A 19644-nucleotide genomic window follows, 5' to 3' on the forward strand; every position below is an offset into this window, starting at 1 on the left:
TGTCACCTTGGATAAGGCACTTAGACTTTTGGGGTTTGTTTCTGTAAAAACAAAGGAGTCAGAACTAGATGACCTTTAAAGCTTCTTGCAGTTCCAAATCTATGATCTTATGAACTCTTCACCCTCAATTAGACAGGTTTTAACCCTCCTCCAAACCCTTTAAGACTTTGCTTATACTGCTTCTATTATTTAACATTCTTTTGTGTGCTTGTGTAATGCCCCCTTACCAGATTATAAAGTAATGCAAAGTCATACTGTAAGGCCTTCTTCATCTTTGTTTTCCCTGTAATATCTAACAGTGCTGTCTTTACACATAATAGTTAGATTTTTGTTGAATAAATTGGTGGATGGGAGCTCCATTTCTCTTGGTATAGCCAATTTTAGTGTTAAATCACTTCATAATCCAAGAGTTCTTCCTTTATTAAACCCATTTTTTTCCCTTGCTTAGTGATATGTCATGAAAAGTTGAGTGTTCACAATAACTTCAGATATTTTTGAAATAGGAAATCATTTTTTCTTTCTAAACATTCCCAATTCTGTTAACCTTTATTTATAGATACTCCTAATCAGATGTTTGCTGGTACTGATTTTGGTAGATTGGCCTTTTTTTTACAAAAGACCATTTCTTTTATGTATTGAACTCACAGAAAGGCAGTGTCACATAATGGATAGAGAATTAGCTTTGAAGTCATGAAACCTTGGACTGGGTTCAGGTCCTCACGTATATATTGTGTGATCCTAGGCAAATCACTTTACCTCTTAGTGATCCTTGCCACTCAAAGAACTTATAAGTTGCAGAGAAGGTGCCAGCCTACAATGGGTATAAGGCATATCCTCACCAGGAGTTCCCTATACCAGTGAAATCATAGGTGTAGTTCCTGTTCCCTGTTGAACTGACGTGAGTGAGTTTTCCTGTCTTCAAAGGTTTAAGCAGCTCTAACCAGCTTAGGTTACATAGAAACTGGATGCAAATTTCGATCTTTTTGATATATGTTCTTATTCAGATAGTAATTCTAGGCCCAGGACTCTGCTGCTGCGATGTCTTCCTATGTTTATATCTAGTCACTAGTAACTATTAATGTCTGTGCCCTTTCAGCCCTTGAATATCTGTATAAATGATAGTTCTATAGACTGTCTTTTTTTGCTTTTCAGAATATTAAGTGGTGAAACAAAAAAAGTTACTCAAATTCAGGATGCTTTACATATATTGCTTTTTCCCTTATATACAGTGATTCTCACTTGATTACAGAAAAGAATTAGACTGACTAGATTATTTGATATTTCCAAAATAACGATGGTTACTTCTTACTACACGTCCTTTTTTCTAGGTTGGTTTCATAAAAAGAATTGGTAATTTCTCTATTTATGTTACATAATTTTGTACCCCGTCTGTGACATTTCATCTCGTATCTCTCTGCCTTTGCCCAACCTGTTCCCAATTGCTGGAATATACACGCTTTCTCATTTCTGTCTCCAAGAATCCATAGTTGTCTTCAAATCTTATTTTAAGTGACAGTGCCTGCAGTGGTCCTGTTCCAATCATTCTGATCCCTAAACCTCCAAGTTGCTAGGATCCTTTTCAAACACACCTTCTCACCTCCTCAGAAACTACAATGTATTTACTTTGTTTATATTTTGTATTTAATTCTCAGTAGACAAGTTGTTTCCCTCATAAAAGGTCAATTCCTTGAGAGTAAGCACTATTTAATTTTTTCCTTGTTATCTTTTGTGCCTGGCTCATAGGAGGCACCTGATTTCTGTGTATTGATGGAATGAAGTAAGAAGAATGTCACTTCAGACCTTGTCCTCTTGTTGACTGTTTAACCTTGGACAACGCTCTTATCCTTCTTCATTTATAAATTGAGCAAGTCCCTTTCAGCTGTAAAACTCTTATTCTGCATTGAAGTTACATAATTTCTTTAGCAGTGTATATGGTAAGGAGAATTGTTAATATTTTTTACTTTTATATAGGTCTGATGAGTGGGTACTGAAAGGAATTTCAGGCTATATCTATGGACTTTGGATGAAAAAAACCTTTGGTGTTAATGAGTACCGCCACTGGATCAAAGAGGTAATAACATCATAATTACCTTCACTATTTCTTGGGTGCTTAAGTACTGACGTGTGCCTAATACTTGTAAATTATCCATTTGAACCTCTGAAAAGCAGTTATTTTTCTCTTCATATCCAATCAATAAAGTAACCTTTAATTTTGTAACTTAAAAACAGTGTTCATAATATGCTTCTTGATTACTTTCTAATTTTAATTAATAGCAGCACAAAAATTGCTAAACTTTGTCAAACCCCTGGGACCTTCTGTGGAAGTATATGGTTATTCTCGCCAACATCAGCCTTAAAAGTTAGATCTATCTTAGCATGTCTTAATAGCCAATAATGGTTCTGTCATTCATAAATTTGTCCAGACATTCGTTTGGACAAATGAGTTAATTTCTCTTTGCTGACAGTACTAACTCTTGGAGTATTGAGCTATATAAAGTTAATTTCTATTCTGGGAAGTGTTACTACTTCTTACTAGTCTTAAACTTTCCTTAATTGAGTTGCAAATGGTGCTCCATTATTCCAATATTTTAGAAATTGCTGAACAAATAAATCTAGAGATACCTTACATATATGATCTCTGTTGTATTCCCTCTGAGCCATCTCATTTTCATATTGAAAAGCCTCAGATTTTTTATTTTTATTTTTTAGTACTATTTTAAATTTACACTATTTTATTATATATATTGTTCTCTTGGTTCTGCTTACTTTACTCTGTATCAGTTCATTCACATATAACATGTATTTGAATTCTTTGTTTCTTATCGTGTATAGTATATTCCATCATATTAATATTCTAGCTTATTTATCCATTCCCAAATTGTTGAACACCTATTCTGTTTTCCATAAAAAGTGCTGCTATGAATGTTTGGTGTCTATATAAGACCTTTCTGTTTTTGACCCCCTTAGGACTTCTGGCCAGTAGTAGGATCACTGCATGTAAATAGTAGCTTACTGACTTTTCTTGCATAATTCCAGATTGTTTTCTAGAATAGTTATACCATTTCACATATCCACAAGCAGTGTATTTGTATGCCTTAGTTACCTGTTAATTTGCAGGACTGAATATTTCTAGCTTTAATCATCTTTGCTACTTTGAAGGGTATGAGGTGAAACCTCAAAATTATTTTAATTTGCCTTTCTTTTATTGATTTGAAATAGTTGTTCATATGGTGAGTTAACAGACATTTATTAAATGCTTAATTTGTGTCAGGCACTGTGGGAAGCACTGGGGATACAAAAAAAAAATTCACAGCTCTCAAGGAGCTCACAGTCTAATGGAAGAGATAAACATGAAAAGAAAGCCTTCCTCTTCTTTCAGACTGCTCTGAAGTTCCTCCTCCAGAAGATATGGCAAAAAAGGAGAAGATGTTTACTTAAAACAGTCATAGAGGGTGGTTAGGGCCAAGAGAAAATTTTTCCAGTCCACTGTCAATCCTAAAGACAGAAATTGGAGAAAATTCTTTTTTTGCCCCTAATGTATTGCTGCCTGTATTTTATTTGCTTTTGTTTTCTTTGAAGAATAACATTTTTATGAAATGTTTGTTTTGAAAAATTTATATTATGATTCTGGGAAATTAAACATCATTACACAGGTCTGATATTTTATATAAAGACAAATTATCATGATCTGTTTTTATTTTATACTGTTTAGGAGTTGGACCAAATAGTGGCGTATGAACTGAAAACTGGTGGAGTTTTACTACATCCGATATTTGGTGGAGGGAAAGAGAAGGATAAGTATGTTTATTTAACAGTAAGATGTTATAAGCTATGTTTTATTGGATCATTAGTTTGTTCTGTATGTGTGGTGAGAATTGAATCCCAAGGCAGAATAGTAACATGTAACAATGATCCTCAAACACTCATGAGTAATCCTTCATTTTGTTAGTACTTAACTCGTTAGTCCTTGTTCTTTTTACTTTTATTAATATGATTGTAAAATACTATTTTAAGTGAAAAAAGAGAAAATAAAATGTTTTTTCTTTTTAAATGAGTATTATTATTTCTTTGAAAAATATAGCCTCTGAGGGTAGCTGGGTGGCACAGAGGATAGACCACCAGCTCTGGAGTCAGGAAAATCTGAGTTCACATTTGGCCTCAGACATTTGACACTAACTACCTGTGTGACTTTGGGCAAGTCACTTAACCCGACTGCCTTGCAAAAAACAAAACAAAACAAAACCAAAACCAAAAAACAAAAATACTGCCTCTGTTATTTATTTCTGTTTCTACCATTTCCTGACTTAAGTATAGATTCCACTATCTAATCCTAGTTTAAAACTTTAACTGAGTTATTGAAACAAATGGTTGTCAAGGATTTTTTTTTAAAATGGAATGTTAAGTAGGTGACCGAGTACTTGAGTGGCTCTGAACAGAGTTATGTTAGAGTGAGTTTTCGGTGATATCAGAGAAACCACCTGTGCCAACTTAGAATTATAAAATCAGAAAGTTGTTTTTCTATGAGGATTACCTATGTTGTTAACATAGCATACCTTGTGTTTTTGGGTCCTTGCAATTTAAGATAGCCATCACTGTCACAGATAAATAAAATGGACTCCACTAATACCATATAGTTGCTTACTTACACTATTGTCCAAATGAAATTATATTCTTTTTTTGACATGGCCCTTTTTATGTAGTTGTCGACTTGTTATTGTAATGAATTGTACAATTTATAATGTTTTTAAAATGTAAAACTCTGTTATTTATTTGTAGCCCAGCTTCACATCTACATTTTTCAATAAAGCACCCACATACTCTTTCCTGGGAGTATTATACTATGTTCCAGTGTAAAGCTCACCTTGTAATGAGGTTGATTGAAAATAGAATAAGTATGGAGTTCATGCTACAGGTAAGTGAATTAATGCCTTTGCATATTATGAATTTCTGCATATATGAACTTCTTTTTGGGGAAGAAAATCTTCTTCGCACTGTGACATAGAAGTCATAGTAACTTACTTTACAGTCTCAATTCTGTCATTAGTAATATTAGCAAAGTCACTTGGTAGCTTCAGTTTCCTCATGTATAAAATGAAGATAACCACTCGTGTCATAGACTCATAATAGGAAAGGATTTCTGAATGTAGTTATTAAATCATTGTATAGACTTTAGGTTTTCTAAGTAGGAATGCATTCTACAATATCCATGGTAAATGGTATCTACTCAGAGACCTCCATTGATTCAGAATCTACCACATTCTTAGGCTTTGCATCTCACTGGCAAAAATCTACTCTTTGCAACAACCACTGCATTTACTTATTATAGGATTGTTGTGCAAATAAAATGAAAATACATGTTAAAATGCTTTCAGCAGTAAAAATGTTAAAGAAATGCATACTTTTATTCTCTTACCAGTTTTGAGGCATTACATAGAATGTTGATAATATCAGTAATGAGATAATGTTCTGACAGGTTTTAAATGCCATCCGTAACTGTTGTAAAAAAAAAAAAAATACATTTTTAGGAGGTAGAGGAGGGCCTTTCGCTAATGCCTGCCTCATGTCAATATTTTATGTAAATACAGTCAGAATCATGGAATTTCAGAGCAGGCGAGAACATTAATCTTTCCTAAATATCTTATCTCTCAGAAGAGGAAACAGCCTCACAGACTCTTTAAGTGATTTCCCCAAGGTCACACAGCTATGAAGTGACAGATCTAGGACTGGAGTTTGAGCTGCTAGTCCATCACTATTCTCTTGTACATGATTACAAAGTTCTTAATTTGTTGTCTTGCTCACAGGCATTCTGCAGTGTTAGAAAGATAGTGTAGAAAGAGCAATGGAGTTGGGGTCAGAACACCTGGGTTTGAATCTTAGTTTCTATACCTAGGTGACCTTAGGCAAGTCATTAAACTTCCAGGAGCCTCTGTTTCCTCATGTGTAAAATGGGGATAATACAGTTTGTTTATTTCCATAGGATTGTTGCGTGAGTTAAGCGCACTAAAACAAACTTATAGTGCCCTATAAATTTGAGCTATTATAAATCACTATATGATGTTGTTATATAAGTGATATAATCATCTCAAATGACCTCTGCTTTTTTGCACCTCTGTGTCCTTCTGTTCCCTTCTGTGTGTTTTCCTCATGCTTTGCCTTGCCTTTGGAGTATAAAGAGTGGAAATATTAATTGAAGGATTGGCCATGATGAAAGACTGTAATTTGATATGGCCATGAATCTTAATGACTATTTTCGACTTTGTCTTAAAGAATGGTCAGGCTACACATATGTTTTGCACACAGTGTAAGAAACAAACTCATGACATTATTCATTGTTAGGACTGGAAGAAACCTTAGAGACAATTCAGTTGTGAGCTAGCCCATCCAGATGATATAGGGGAAAAGTCAGGCCCAGAGATAGAAATTGATTTTCCCATAGTAATAATTATCTTCTCAACAAGCTTAATCTTTATGAAATATAAATAATGCTTATGTTTGTGAGATTTTTCATACCCATTTTGTTTAAACCCCGAGTGTGTGATTTCACCTCTATTCTAATATTCTGTGAAATAGATTTAGGTTTTATCCGTTTTGACTTATTTTATATACATGCATATATTTACACATATATATCAATAATTTAATATGTATCACATGCTTCATTCATCATGGTGTAAAGTGATTTTTATTGTTTTGATAAGAGTTACATAAAGAAGCAGTAAAGCCCTCTTCCACTACTCTCTTGCTTTGCTACCTCCTTAGGGCCTAGATGTCACCCTAGTTCTTGCAGGCTGTGCCCGTAGAATGCAAACTAGGGGAGGCCCTGCAAAGGCTTCTAGTGTTGGGTCCTTAATGGACTAGTCCAACAACCTCTCCTCTTTGTTTTGGATAATCTTATCACCAGTTTGGCCAAAGGAAGATGAATTTTTGAGTTAAGGCTACTCTTGTAAACCATTTACCAAGTTATAGATGAGTTGAGATCTGCATTACTGGGGAGGATGCACCTACCCCAGTGAAATGTACAGGCGCTTGAAGTATTGAAGTGATATATGATGAAGTGGGTATAGGATTAAAAAAGTTCATTTTGTGTCATTTAAACCTTCTGATTAATACTTTTATTTTACAGGTTTTTAACAAACTGCTGAGTTTGGCCAGTACAGCTTCATCTCAGAAGTTCCAGTCACACATGTGGAGTCAAATGTTGGTTTCCACATCTGGATTTTTAAAATCCATCTCCAATGTCTCTGGCAAAGACATCCAGCCTTTAATAAAGCAATGGGTGTATCCTTTTCAATAGTTAAATGTATGGGGAAAATCTTTGGCATTACTTAGGAAGAAAATTCAGAAATTACTAAATACTAAGCAGTATTAGAGATAATCATGAATTGTAGTTAAATTTCTTTCATAGAGTAAAGTAGCATGTAATCATTTAAATTTTGCACCTGGCATGGGGATCAATTAAAAAAAAGTTTAAAAGAATTGAAGTGGGGTTGGGAGAGAAATTCCACTAGAGGGATCTCTAGGATAACTTGGAAAGGGCTGTAGTTTGGTACCTTTTCGGTTGTGGTTTCCAGTAAATCATTTTATCATTAATAGACTTTTGATATGACTTGGGTGGTATGTTGGAGGATTGTATTTTTTAGTATTGTTATTTCTTATTAGTAGTTGAGTAGTATAATTTTGATTCTCTCAAAATGCAAATTTCTTTTTTACTCTTGGAGAATCCTTTCTTAGCCTGAGGAAACATTTTTGGGAAAAATTTAGAATATTTTGCCACCTGATGTACAGTAAAGTATGCTGTGACTCTTAAGGATGGATTGGAGCTCTGAAGGGTAACAGAAAGGTAAATACTTTTTTTTTGTTTAGTTTACAGTCATTTTCCCTTGAAATTTTTCCTATATTAATTTTCAGAGACCAGAGTGGTGTGGTAAAATTTTATGGAAGTTTTGCATTCAACAGAAAACGAAATGTTCTTGAATTAGAAATAAAGCAAGATTATACCTCTCCTGGAACCCAGAAATATGTGGTAAGCTTTTTTTTTTTCTAAAAGCATTTATAGGTTTCTAGACACAAATTGTATGTTCTCTAGACATAAATTATGTATTCTTTTATGTCTTAATATATACTGGCTGTGTGATTCTGGGCAAGTCACTTGATCTGTAAGTACCCCAGGCAAATCTCAAACTTTATAAGTGCAGAACAGAATAGTTATACCAAGTTTCCTCAGTGGAAGAACCTTACTCTGATGAAGTCAGAGGTTGAATCTTTAAAAAAAAAGTTAATGTTTTAATAAATAGTAAAACATGTTTTGTTCATTTTTTTTTTGAGTAGAACTGTCATTGAACAAAATGTCTTCTTTTTAAAGGGCCCTCTTAAAGTGACAGTGCAAGAACTAGATGGATCATTTAATCACACACTGCAAATTGAAGAAAACAGTCTTAAACATGATATACCCTGCCATTCTAAAAGCAGAAGGTAGGTATTAACACATACATTGCCAACATTTATATTTAATTTCAGTAGTTAAAATGAAGTGTTTAGATACTTTTGCTTGAATTGTATTTTTTTGATAAAGGAAACAAACTAGTATAGACTATATTTTATTAAATATAACATTATTAGGCTTCCTTTTTGTGTGCTACTCTCAGAATACAATTGTGTTTATTAAAAATATAATTAACATTTATATAGAATAAGGAAATAGGAAAGAAGTCCTTTTGGGTCACAGAAATTTATATAGTTTCAGACCTAGGACAGATTTAAGGAAGACAGATATGACTGGCTTCTGTTATTTTATGCAAAAGACTAACAAGGGAGAATTTATTAAAATTAAAATAAGAAGAGAATTGAGATAAGACTAGAAAAATAGAATAAGGCCCAGGTTTGTGACCAATATATAAGATGTGTCTTTATAGGTATGGATTATGGAAAGCTCCTGCAAACCAGGAAGAAAATATGTACACAACAATTATAATAATATAAATGAAAAGAATAATAAAATGAAAGTAAATGCAATGTAATTATAATAACCAAGTGTGGCCCTAGAACCTTTAGAAAATATACCTTCCTCCTTTGATTGCAGAGGTGGGAGACTAACCACCATATCAATTAGGTTGGGCAGCATTCTTGTCCTACATGTTCTTGTCAGAAGCAGGTAATGTGTTGTTTGGTTTTGCTGACCTAATTCCTTTTTTTTTTTTATCTTAATTACAAGAGAGGACTCATTAGGAAGGAGAAATAATGTGATGTGAAAACATAAATTGTCAATAAAAATAATTTTTTAAAGTCCCCCCAGCTTTTTCCATATGACCCTTCTCTCTGTCTCTGTATTTCTGCAGCCATTGACTTAATGCCTGAAAACTCTCAAAGACATGACTTAGTTCTTACTTAGGATCATAGGGTCATAACTTTAGACCTGGAAGGGACCTCCATGGTTACTTAATCCTGCCTTCATTTTACGATGGAGGTAACTTAGACCTGGGGAAGTTAAGAGACTTGCCTGAGATCATGGAAGTAGGAAAGTTCTGGGACTGAAAAAAAAAGTCTTACTTCTTCTCTGTATTTCAAATATTTTAACCTCTGATTTCTATTTTTATAACACATTCATTTGCCTAATGACATTTATGTCGCATTTTTGTTTCAGCTCTGCTTACTTAGATTGAAAAATAGACAAAGATTATAAAATTTATAGCTGAAAGGTCTTACCTTTAGCCAGGGTCATACTTACATTAGCAGTAATTTATTTGGAGGTTTGGATTTCAGGGGAGAGGAAAATAAAATTACACATTTTACCTACTTCTTATAGTCCTTTTGTCAATTAACATTTTCCTTAGTTTTAAGATGAGAAACATGCAGACCATATAGGAGTGGCTAACAAGTCAGAATTTTTAGTATCGTCTACCTGAATTGAGTCTCTGTATTAGAACAAAATTCTTTGCAGGTAGATTCTTCTGCATTCGAATTTATCAATCATTTTTTTCAAGCTATTATCTCTAGTGTCACTGTCAAAAATAAATTTAATATCGACCTTCAGGAGATAACTTATTGGTATTAGCATAAGGAATTAGTAAATGTATGATGCCTCTTCTGTGGAAGCTGGCTATCTATATTGCTACTGCATCAACTATTCAGTTGTCACTTGTCAATATGTCAATCAAGTGTTCTTTTAGGAGAAGTTAGCAGTTGTATACATAGATACAAAATGACTGATTAAATAGTTGATCATAAATAGTTCAGCACCTTAACCTTTAACTTTTTTATTTTTCCAATATAGGAATAAAAAGAAAAAAATTCCATTGATGAATGGTGAAGAAGTTGACATGGATCTTTCTGCAATGGAGTAAGTTAATAATTTGACACAAAAGATGTATCTGTGTTCATATTTGTTTTATCTGTGGACCTAAACATGTAATGATCTCCTGAATTGTAATAGAAACTATTTAACTTCTATCTATTGTTTTATGGTTTTATTTTACACTAATTGATTCTAGTTCTTTTTTTTTTGTCTAATTAGTCTTCTTTTCTATATTTTAAAAAGCATCTGTGATTGTATACTAAAACTTGAAATATAAGCTAAAAATAATTTTGATGCCAAATTATCATTTTGATTTGAGTAAAGGTGATGTCTGTATGATTTTTGTGACAGCTAAACCAGATATTTAAATAAAATAGAACCTTTCACTTCTTAGTCACTAGTTTATATCCAGAAAGATGGTAGTAGTTGCCAGCCACATTCAGGTACCTGGCATTGTGAAGAGTGTCTGGGCTTAGTCCTTTTTGTACACAACATAAGGCTATTCATAACAATTGGTCCCCTCTTTGCAGTTTCAGTATAGAAGTGAAGGCTTGCAGGGTCTTGGAGATGGAAGGACCCTTTTTTATATGTGATAACATGATTCATTTTGCTTCCCATACCGTTGATATGGGGTATGTTTAAAGTGTGTTCATATGGCAAACTCAGAATTCTGAATTTGTCTAAAACACCATTGTTAAAAGCAAATTCTGGTTTATTAATGTCATTTTAATTTTTCTAACTTTATCAGATTATAACTTTTAAAAAATTGTTTATTTCTATCTTTGTTTAGTGCTGATTCTCCTTTGCTGTGGATAAGAATAGACCCAGATATGTCAGTATTGAGGAAGGTCGAGTTTGAGCAGTCTGATTTCATGTGGCAATATCAGCTTCGGTATGAAAGAGATGTAGTTGCACAAGAGGAATCCATTTTAGCTTTGGAAAAATTTCCCACTCCAGCATCCAGACTTGCACTGACAGATATATTAGAGCAAGAACAATGCTTCTATCGAGTAAGAATGCTGGCTTGTTTTTGCCTTGCAAAGGTGAGACTTTATAACATAGAAATAAAATAAGAATTGTGACTTATTTTCAGTTTTTTTACCACAGTTTTAAATTCTCTTGATACACTGTTTCAAAAACTTTGGCCAAATACTTTTAATATTACTGATTTGAAAATAGTCTATTATTTTAGTTTGAAAATATCAGAGAAAGCTTTTGCAGTTGTCAAAATTGAAGTGTCAGACTTTGAAACAAGAAGAGATTTTTCCACATATTTTTTGTTTTATAGACCTAAAACAATTTTTTCTGTTTAATGTAGAGAGGTAAATGTACCTTGAATTTCTTTGGCTTTTCCAGGCCCATATTTTCCCATTAGAGGGTTAAAATCCATCATCATTCATATTTAGAATACTGTAATAACTGTAATTTTTCATTTGGGCACATTAATATGTTCTGGTCTGTTCAGAAGGTGTTGGAACTAAGGAATTGCCTAATAAAGAATAAGCATTTTTGTTTGGATACATAAAAAATCAAAGAAAAATTTTAAAAGCAATTTAAAAAGCAATAATTTAAAAACATTTCTTTATGTAATTATATTTTTCTAATTGAAGGAATGTGTTGTTATTTTGTGCAAGATGTCTTGCACTAACGCCTACAAGTACCTTTGTTTCTGTCCATTATTGCATTAGAGTTCTGTATACAACAAATTGTTAGTTCTGTTTCTGCATAGTTAATGAGGAATGCATCAACTTCAATAATGACTTATTAAGTACCTACTACTTGTAATCATTGTACTTGGTGCAGGCAGAGATAGCACTGATTAAATAAGATACAGTCCCTGCTTTCATAGAGTCTGTGATCTAACAGTTTATCTCTTGTCCTGGCCCTCATCTTGAGCTCTAGACCTTCAGGCTATGCTGCTGTGCCTCAGATGTAATATGTTCTAAACCAAATTCCTTATTTTCTACGCAGAATTTATTGATTTTTCTCATTTTGTTGTTTTAGATAATGGCACTACCATTTTCCTAGGCACCCTTGCTAGGAACCTGTTAGTTATCTTTGATCCCCATTCCCCTCATATCTGATCAATTAATTCATTGTACAGACTATCTCTTGAATCTTTGCCTTTCTCTTCATTTCCAGGGTTACTGTCCTGGTCTAGGCCCTTAAAACTCTTCATCAGAACCATCGTGGTAGTTTTCTTATATCTTGTCTTTCTAATCCTCCATAATCATCACTGGCAGGTTAATGTTGATGCATTCCTCTTTTCTCAACACTCCCGTTGTCCTTAAAAACCTTAACTAGTCACCTGAATAAAGTATGGATTTTTTAGCCTAGCATTTAAGATTCTCTACAATCTGGCTGCCCTTCTAGCCTTAGATGTACACATCACTGAGAGGCTTTCTGCCACTATCACCTCCTTCACCAGTCTCTCACAAGGAGGTAGCCCTTGTTCTTGCCAAGGCAAACCCCTCTACATATACAAGGGATGTTGTTGGTAAATTCAGAACATAAGAGTTACAGATACTTGCAGTAGCTACATGGTTTGATAGATAGAATACTTTGTTTGAAACATTAATAGAAAAAAAATGAACTTGATAACAAAAATTGATAAATAGAAGTAATTATTTAGCATAAGAGAAATTATTTCTGTAGTCTCTAGCATGTAGCTTTATTCAACATAGTGGTAAGAATTGATGTTTAAAAATTGATGGATTGATAGCATTTTCACTTTGAAGAGGCAGTCTTTAATTTAGCTCCAAATATATTTGCCACAGTGCTAATAGTACACTTTTGTTCCTTTCTAATTATTCAGATTGCAAATTCCATGGTGAGTACATGGACAGGACCTCCTGCCATGAAGTCACTCTTCACAAGGATGTTTTGTTGTAAGACTTGTCCAAACATTGTGAAAACAAACAACTTCATGAGTTTCCAAAGCTACTTTTTACAAAAGGTATTTTTTAGTTTTCTTTTGAAAATGTTTTAAACTTGATATCTTTATAACCCATTTTAGGTTATGGGCTATTCTAATGGCTATTCACTCTAATGTACCACAATCTTTACCTGTATGCCCTCTCCTCTTCTAAATATATCCCCTAATAATTTAAACGAGTACTATCTTTGGTTGATATTTAATCTGCCCTGGAGATGATTAATTGAGCAAGCAAATTACTAAGTGTTCCAGGTACTGGGGAAATAAAACAATTCCTAAGGACTTATACTATTCTTGGAGGGGACTATAAACAGCATGTACACAGATATATAAATACAAAATATATACAAAGTAAATCATACAAAAAGTAAATAGTAATCTCTGACTTGGGGGAATAACCACATCTGAGAGGATCTGAAATCACCTTATACAGAAGGTGGTACTTGAGCTGAATCAGTCTAAGAAAGAATACTATGAAAATATTTTTTGAGCACTACCTTCTGTCCAAGATGCTGATGGGATCAAAAGAAGTCTAATTTAACCTGTTAAGGAGTTTACAAAAGACAGTTTTTTAGCCCCTTTATCACTGTTCCTTCTGGTGAATTAGAGTTTTTCTGGGGTATTTGTGGGAGATCTGGGTTCCAACAGACAGTGCCATCTTAGTCAGGAGTCATGACTCCTCCTTTGAATACTTGTTCAGGGGCTTGTGCTTTATTTATGCATAGAATATGAAAGCGTAGGTTCACTTGTATGCCATTATGTAGCATTTTGTGAATGAACTGCTATAATACCAACAATTGAATGCATGTTTTGTAGATGCCATTAAAAAACAATGGTTTTATGGGATTCCTCTTCCCCTTTTGCCTTCTCTTCTGTCACTATCACTGCAGAAGTTGAAGAGAACAGTACATAAAACCAAAGGCCCTTTTGATTTTTGTTTCATTTGATCACCATAGTCAGAGTAGGTGGGAGGAGGGAAGTAATCCTTTAGAATTTTGCCTATAAATTTTTAATCTTCATTTTAATACTGTCTTCTGTCTGGCTTGTTTTTAAAATGCTTCTAATGCAGTTTGGCTCTCCTGTTAACAAATAATAGCTTTTTTCCCTTGGTAAATAAATGCTTTCTAATTTGACAAATTTCTATTCAGTACTGACCATTTTAGAGACTTTGTGGAAGATACAGATAAATATGACATGGTATATCATAAAATTAAATGAAAACCTTGTCCCTTGTCTCTTTCAATTGATGCTTAGAGTTGCAAAAATAATATATTTCATTAGGATTGAAAACAATATTTAATATTTCAAATCTTGACCAGAAAGGAGGAAAACCGTTGTCACTCTTTATAGTTGTACAATATGGAAAATGAAACCCTAAGTCCTAGTTATTGTATAGTTGTGAGGGGTGGACAGATATTTCTGTTAAAGGAGTACTAGGAACAATCAACATGAAATAGAAACCAAGAAGTCAAAGATCTATTCACCTAGCTTTTTATAGTTTTCTTTTCTCACATATCAGGATACCTCAGGATTAGTTCTGAGAAACCTCAAAATTCTTTTGTTCCAGATCTTTGTATGACCATTAGAACAAACAAGCATTTTTGTTTAAACCTGTGATGAATTATAGTAATGAGAAAATTGTTTTTTTCTTTTTCTATAGACCATGCCAGTTGCTATGGCTCTGTTGAGAGATGTTCATAATCTATGTCCCAAAGAAGTCTTAACATTTATCTTAGACCTAATCAAATATAATGATAACAGGAAAAATAAGGTAAGATATTATTCATAAAGATTTTCCTGTGATACTTTATTTTTAAATAATTTTAACTGACCTCATTTAAAAGATCATGTGTAGGCATAGTCTTTGATACAAGTAGGTATAAGTTAACCTTGTGTAATAAACAGTTTGTTACAAGTAATTGATAAAATCTGAGAACTTTAGAGTTAGAATTTTTTTTATCAGTATTTCTTTGGATTTATTTCTTCCTAGTTTTCACCCAGATTTTGAATGCAAGTCGCCATGATTCCTCATCTTAAAAAAGGACAGTGTTTTTAAGAATCTCATTGTTGGTTTTTTGGGGTTTTTTTGGGGGGGGGGGAAACCTAGCTGATGGCAAAATTAATGTTGTCTCACAAATCAATGAAAAAGAATAAAAGGGTTTTCTGTTAGTAATCAGAGCATACTGTCCTCTCAGCAAAACTTGCCAAACTGGGATGCTTTTGATATTGGATCTAATTAACCGTAAGGTTCAGTTCTTTGGGCAGTTTGATTGTAACTACATAATATATCATGAGGAAAGTATTAAATGCTTGACTTTGCAAGGCTGAACCAGGAGCTGTGAGTAGAACTTGCTAAGGGGCAAATTTAGCCTTGCTATCAGGAAATAATTACTAACAATTGAGATGATTCAAAAGTAGACTTGCATTACCTCAGGAAGTATTGAGTTCCTCCTCACTGGAGGTCTTGAAGCAAAAGCTAGTTGACCACTGGTAGTAGAGGTTCTTCTGGTTTGAGTTGGATTAGATGATTCTTTTTGTCTCTGAGATTGTGTGATTCTCATGTCCATGGAAGAATTATGTTCACCTGGAGACAGAGCATGAGAAATATATATTTAGGTAATTCTTTGTTCAAGAATTGATATCTGAATTGGACCTTGAGGGAAAGAAGAGTTCAGCTTGGGGTGAGAGAGACCTTTCTATGCATGAAATTTACACCAGCAGAGGTTCAGAGGCTAGAAAAGGCAGGACAGCACTAGTGGACAGAGAGTAGTCCACATTGACAGGCAGGAAAAGAGAGAGAGAGAGAGAGAGAGAGAAAGAAGGTTTGTGCTAACTTATGGAAAGTCTTATTCAAGTATCAGGAATCTAAATTTTTTCTTAATATGAGTAGGGACCCCCAGAGATTTTTGAGTAGAAAAATGATGTGATCAGATTAGTGCATTGAGATTACTCTAATAATGGTGAAAAGGTTCTGTTGAAAATAAAACAGACTGAAGTAGAAAAACTAAGTTGGAGATTACTACAGTTATCAAGAGTAAAAGATTTGGTAGTTTTCTATGTGGAGGTGATAATTGAAGTCTTAGTGAAATGAAATTACCAAGTGAGAAGTTTAAGGACAAATCATTTTGGGGATACTTATTATGCCAAGCAACTTGAAGAAGTGAAAGAAGTGCTGGATTTGGATTCAGAAGATTTGAGTTTGAATTCCAGCTTTAGTGCTTACTACTTGCTACCTAGATGGACCTCACTTTTTTTTACTGGTTCAGTAAGGGGATTCTAAGGTCTTTTCTAGCACTAACTTTGTGATCCTGAGTGACAAAAAGAAGAAGAATGAGCAGAGAAAAGATAAAGAAAGGCAGGAGAACCATAACACTGCAGTGTCATGGAAGCCTAGGGGAAAGGAGGAAAGTATGGTGCCATATGCTACAGAAAGATCAAAGAAGATGAAGGTAACAGAAAAAAAAAAAGGGCCATTGGATATGGTGATGATGAAGTCATTAGTGATCTTGGAGAGGGATGGTGAATGTGAAAGCCAGACTGTAAGACATTGAAGAGTGTAATGAGGAAGTAGAGGCACCAAATATAAATTGATCTCTTTAGAAGGTTAGCATGCAGAAGAGGGCACAGAAAGTAGGATGAATGTGTTGGGTAGTGGAAGCTAAGAGAAGTGTGTGTATGTGTGTTTTTGTTGTTGTGTTTTAAGCTTAGGCTTGAGGGAAATAGCCAGTAGTGAGTGAGAGATTGATATGAAGGATAGTTTAGTAGAGTCACAAATGATTAGAAATGACAGATTTGACTGTTCTTGTGTTTTTGACCTTTTTTGGAGAGTTCCAGTACTGCCTATGCTACTTTTATGACTTGATATTTTGAGTTTATATAATCTGGATCTTAGTGTCTCTTAGATGGGACTTAGGGGGTAAATGTGGTTTACTAGCTTCAAAGTCATGGTTGCCTGAGGGAATAAAGAGTTTTCTTTGTTATTATTATTATTCCTCCTAATTTTTTTTTTTCGTGACTGATCCATGTTGAGTGTACTTACAGCTTTTAGGTGTCTTTTCTGAAATCTTACCTCAGCTTTCTTTTTTAAAAAAATTATACTGTGAATATAACAAAACAACTTTAAATGAAGTTAGGCAAACCGAATCTTCCCTCTGATAAATGAGACACTTTAACTGGTAACTGATTTGTATGTCTTTCTCCTTTGCTTACTATCATATTCTGTTTTTAAAAAAAATTTATCTGTGAATGTCAAATCCACTCTAGTATTGCAGGCTTCTTAATGGCAGGGAGTATTATTTTTCTTTTTTGTATCTATAATACCTTGTATTAGGCATTAAATATTTATTTGAGGGCAACTATGTGGTGGAGTGAGTAGATTGCAGGGTATGGAGTCAGGAAAATTCATCTTCCTGAGTTCATATCTGGCCTCAGACACTTACTTGCTGTGTGACCCTGGGCAAGTCAGGGTCTCACTTTCCTCATCTGTAAAATGAGCTGGAAAAGGAAATGACAAACTGTTCCATTGTCTTTGCCAAGAAAACTTCAGATGAGTCACAAGAGTCAAACATCACTGAAAAACACCTAAAAAAATTTGTTTAGTTAATGGATGTCTAGGTGGATGAATAATGAATGAATACAATAGTTCAAGATTAATTGTTTTAAGCCTAAGCATTGAATAAATGTTTTTCAATGATGATTTTTTGAGGTAGGTCCCTGAGGAATAAAATTCCAGGTCACCTAATTGTAGGGAAAATTTTCTATGAGGATTATTATGTTACCAAATACTCTCATATGCATTTCACTTAATTTTTGACCAGAAAAATAGTTTTGTCAATTTATTTATTTAGAGGCAGCTAAGTGGGATAGTGGATAAAGTGCTGGTTCTGGAACTAGGAAGACCAGAGTTCAAGTCCAAATACCTACTTTGTGACCCTGGGCCAGTCATGTAACTGTTGTTGACTTAGTTTCTTTATCAGTAAAGTGGAGAACCTACATCTCAGGGTTGCTGTGAGGAACAAATGAGATCATATTTGTAAAGAGCTTAGCACAGAACCGGTTTTTGGTGGGTACTATTTAAATGCTTATTTCTGTCCTTCCTTTCTTTCCTCTCTCCCCCACTGTTTTTTTTTTGTTGTTGTTTTTTGCTTAGTTTTCAGATAATTATTATCGTGCAGAAATGATTGACGCACTTGCCAACTCAGTGACGCCTGCAGTCAGCGTAAATAATGAAGTTCGAACATTAGATAACCTAAATCCGGATGTTCGACTTATTCTTGAAGAAATCACTAGGTTCCTAAATATGGAAAAACTTCTGCCCAGTTACAGACACACCATAACAGTCAGGTACTATTAAATTCTTATTACACTACAAACAGATTCCTTTATGCCATTGGAAATGTCATCTGTTTTATTCTTGATGTATTTTATTTCACAAGAAAAAACATTTAAAGCAGTGTAGAAAAGTAAGCTTCCAAAAAAATTATCTAGAGACAATATTTTAACTGAAGCTTTACATAAGACAACTGGGAAATATATTGTGAATGAATTCTGGCATAAAATTAAAGCACATGTTTTAACATATCTATTATAAGATAGTATGTAATACATATGAATATATTATAAGGTTAATCATTTGAAATGTTTAGGAAGCTTATACTACTTTATAATACCTGGAATTATAAATTTGCATATGTGTTTTTAAATCTAAAGAAAGCATTTAACTATAAATAATATTGGGACAAAATATTTAGTTAATTCAAATTTTATACTAAAGAAATTTTATTTTTCTAACTTGCTATCTTGTTAGCCTAAATAGAATATGTTACTTTAAATATAAGTTTAAACCATATATTTGAGTTTTGAAACATGTGATTTGCAGTCATGTTACAGGATTTCATTGCTTTTAAAGAGCAACTTGTAGAGAACTTTTGCAGAGTTAGGATAGTGGAAGCATACTTTGATTGTAACATGGGGATTTCCTATGACAGTATAAATTTAAAATATTAAGAAATGAATTATACTTGGAATAATTTTTACCTTGCTTAAGATTTTTTGAAGATTACTAATAGTTTTTCCTTCTAGCTGTCTGAGAGCCATTCGGGTACTACAGAAGAATGGACATGTGCCAAGTGATCCTACTCTCTTTAAGTCTTATGCTGAATATGGTCACTTTGTAGACATTCGGATAGCAGCTTTGGAAGCAGTTGTTGATTACACCAAAGGTAATTTTTTTTTTAACTTTATGTTTATTACATTTAAGAAAGAAGATAGCATTTTTGTCATATCTTCCGATATTGCTGGATCTTTTTTCATTGGCTATGAGATAGTTATTTAATAATTCTTTTTATATTAAAATACCATTTCAGAAAGCTGGTTCATGGCAACATTTTTCCTAAAATAAAATTTTATTCAAATCTTG

The 19644-nt window shown here is 33.6% G+C and overlaps 1 protein-coding gene across 3 annotated transcripts in view; it reads left to right on the forward strand.

The window, feature by feature from the left end:
* TAF2 (TATA-box binding protein associated factor 2) overlaps positions 1-19644 on the forward strand; it is a 79085-nt gene that overhangs the window by 22430 nt on the left and 37011 nt on the right. For all 3 annotated transcript variants that reach the window (XM_027854031.1, XM_027854032.1, XM_027854033.1), the window contains exons 9-20: positions 1972-2071; positions 3713-3798; positions 4777-4912; positions 7124-7278; positions 7909-8023; positions 8363-8472; positions 10271-10336; positions 11082-11334; positions 13107-13247; positions 14887-14997; positions 18376-18569; positions 19308-19447. In XM_027854031.1, the coding sequence (XP_027709832.1) occupies positions 1972-2071; positions 3713-3798; positions 4777-4912; positions 7124-7278; positions 7909-8023; positions 8363-8472; positions 10271-10336; positions 11082-11334; positions 13107-13247; positions 14887-14997; positions 18376-18569; positions 19308-19447 (1607 nt within the window). The remainder of the gene's footprint in view (positions 1-1971; positions 2072-3712; positions 3799-4776; positions 4913-7123; positions 7279-7908; positions 8024-8362; positions 8473-10270; positions 10337-11081; positions 11335-13106; positions 13248-14886; positions 14998-18375; positions 18570-19307; positions 19448-19644) is intronic.

The sequence above is a fragment of the Vombatus ursinus genome, unplaced genomic scaffold (genome assembly GCF_900497805.2).
Source record: "Vombatus ursinus unplaced genomic scaffold, bare-nosed wombat genome assembly UNPS02010284.1, whole genome shotgun sequence".
Classification (NCBI taxonomy): Eukaryota; Metazoa; Chordata; class Mammalia; order Diprotodontia; family Vombatidae; genus Vombatus; species Vombatus ursinus.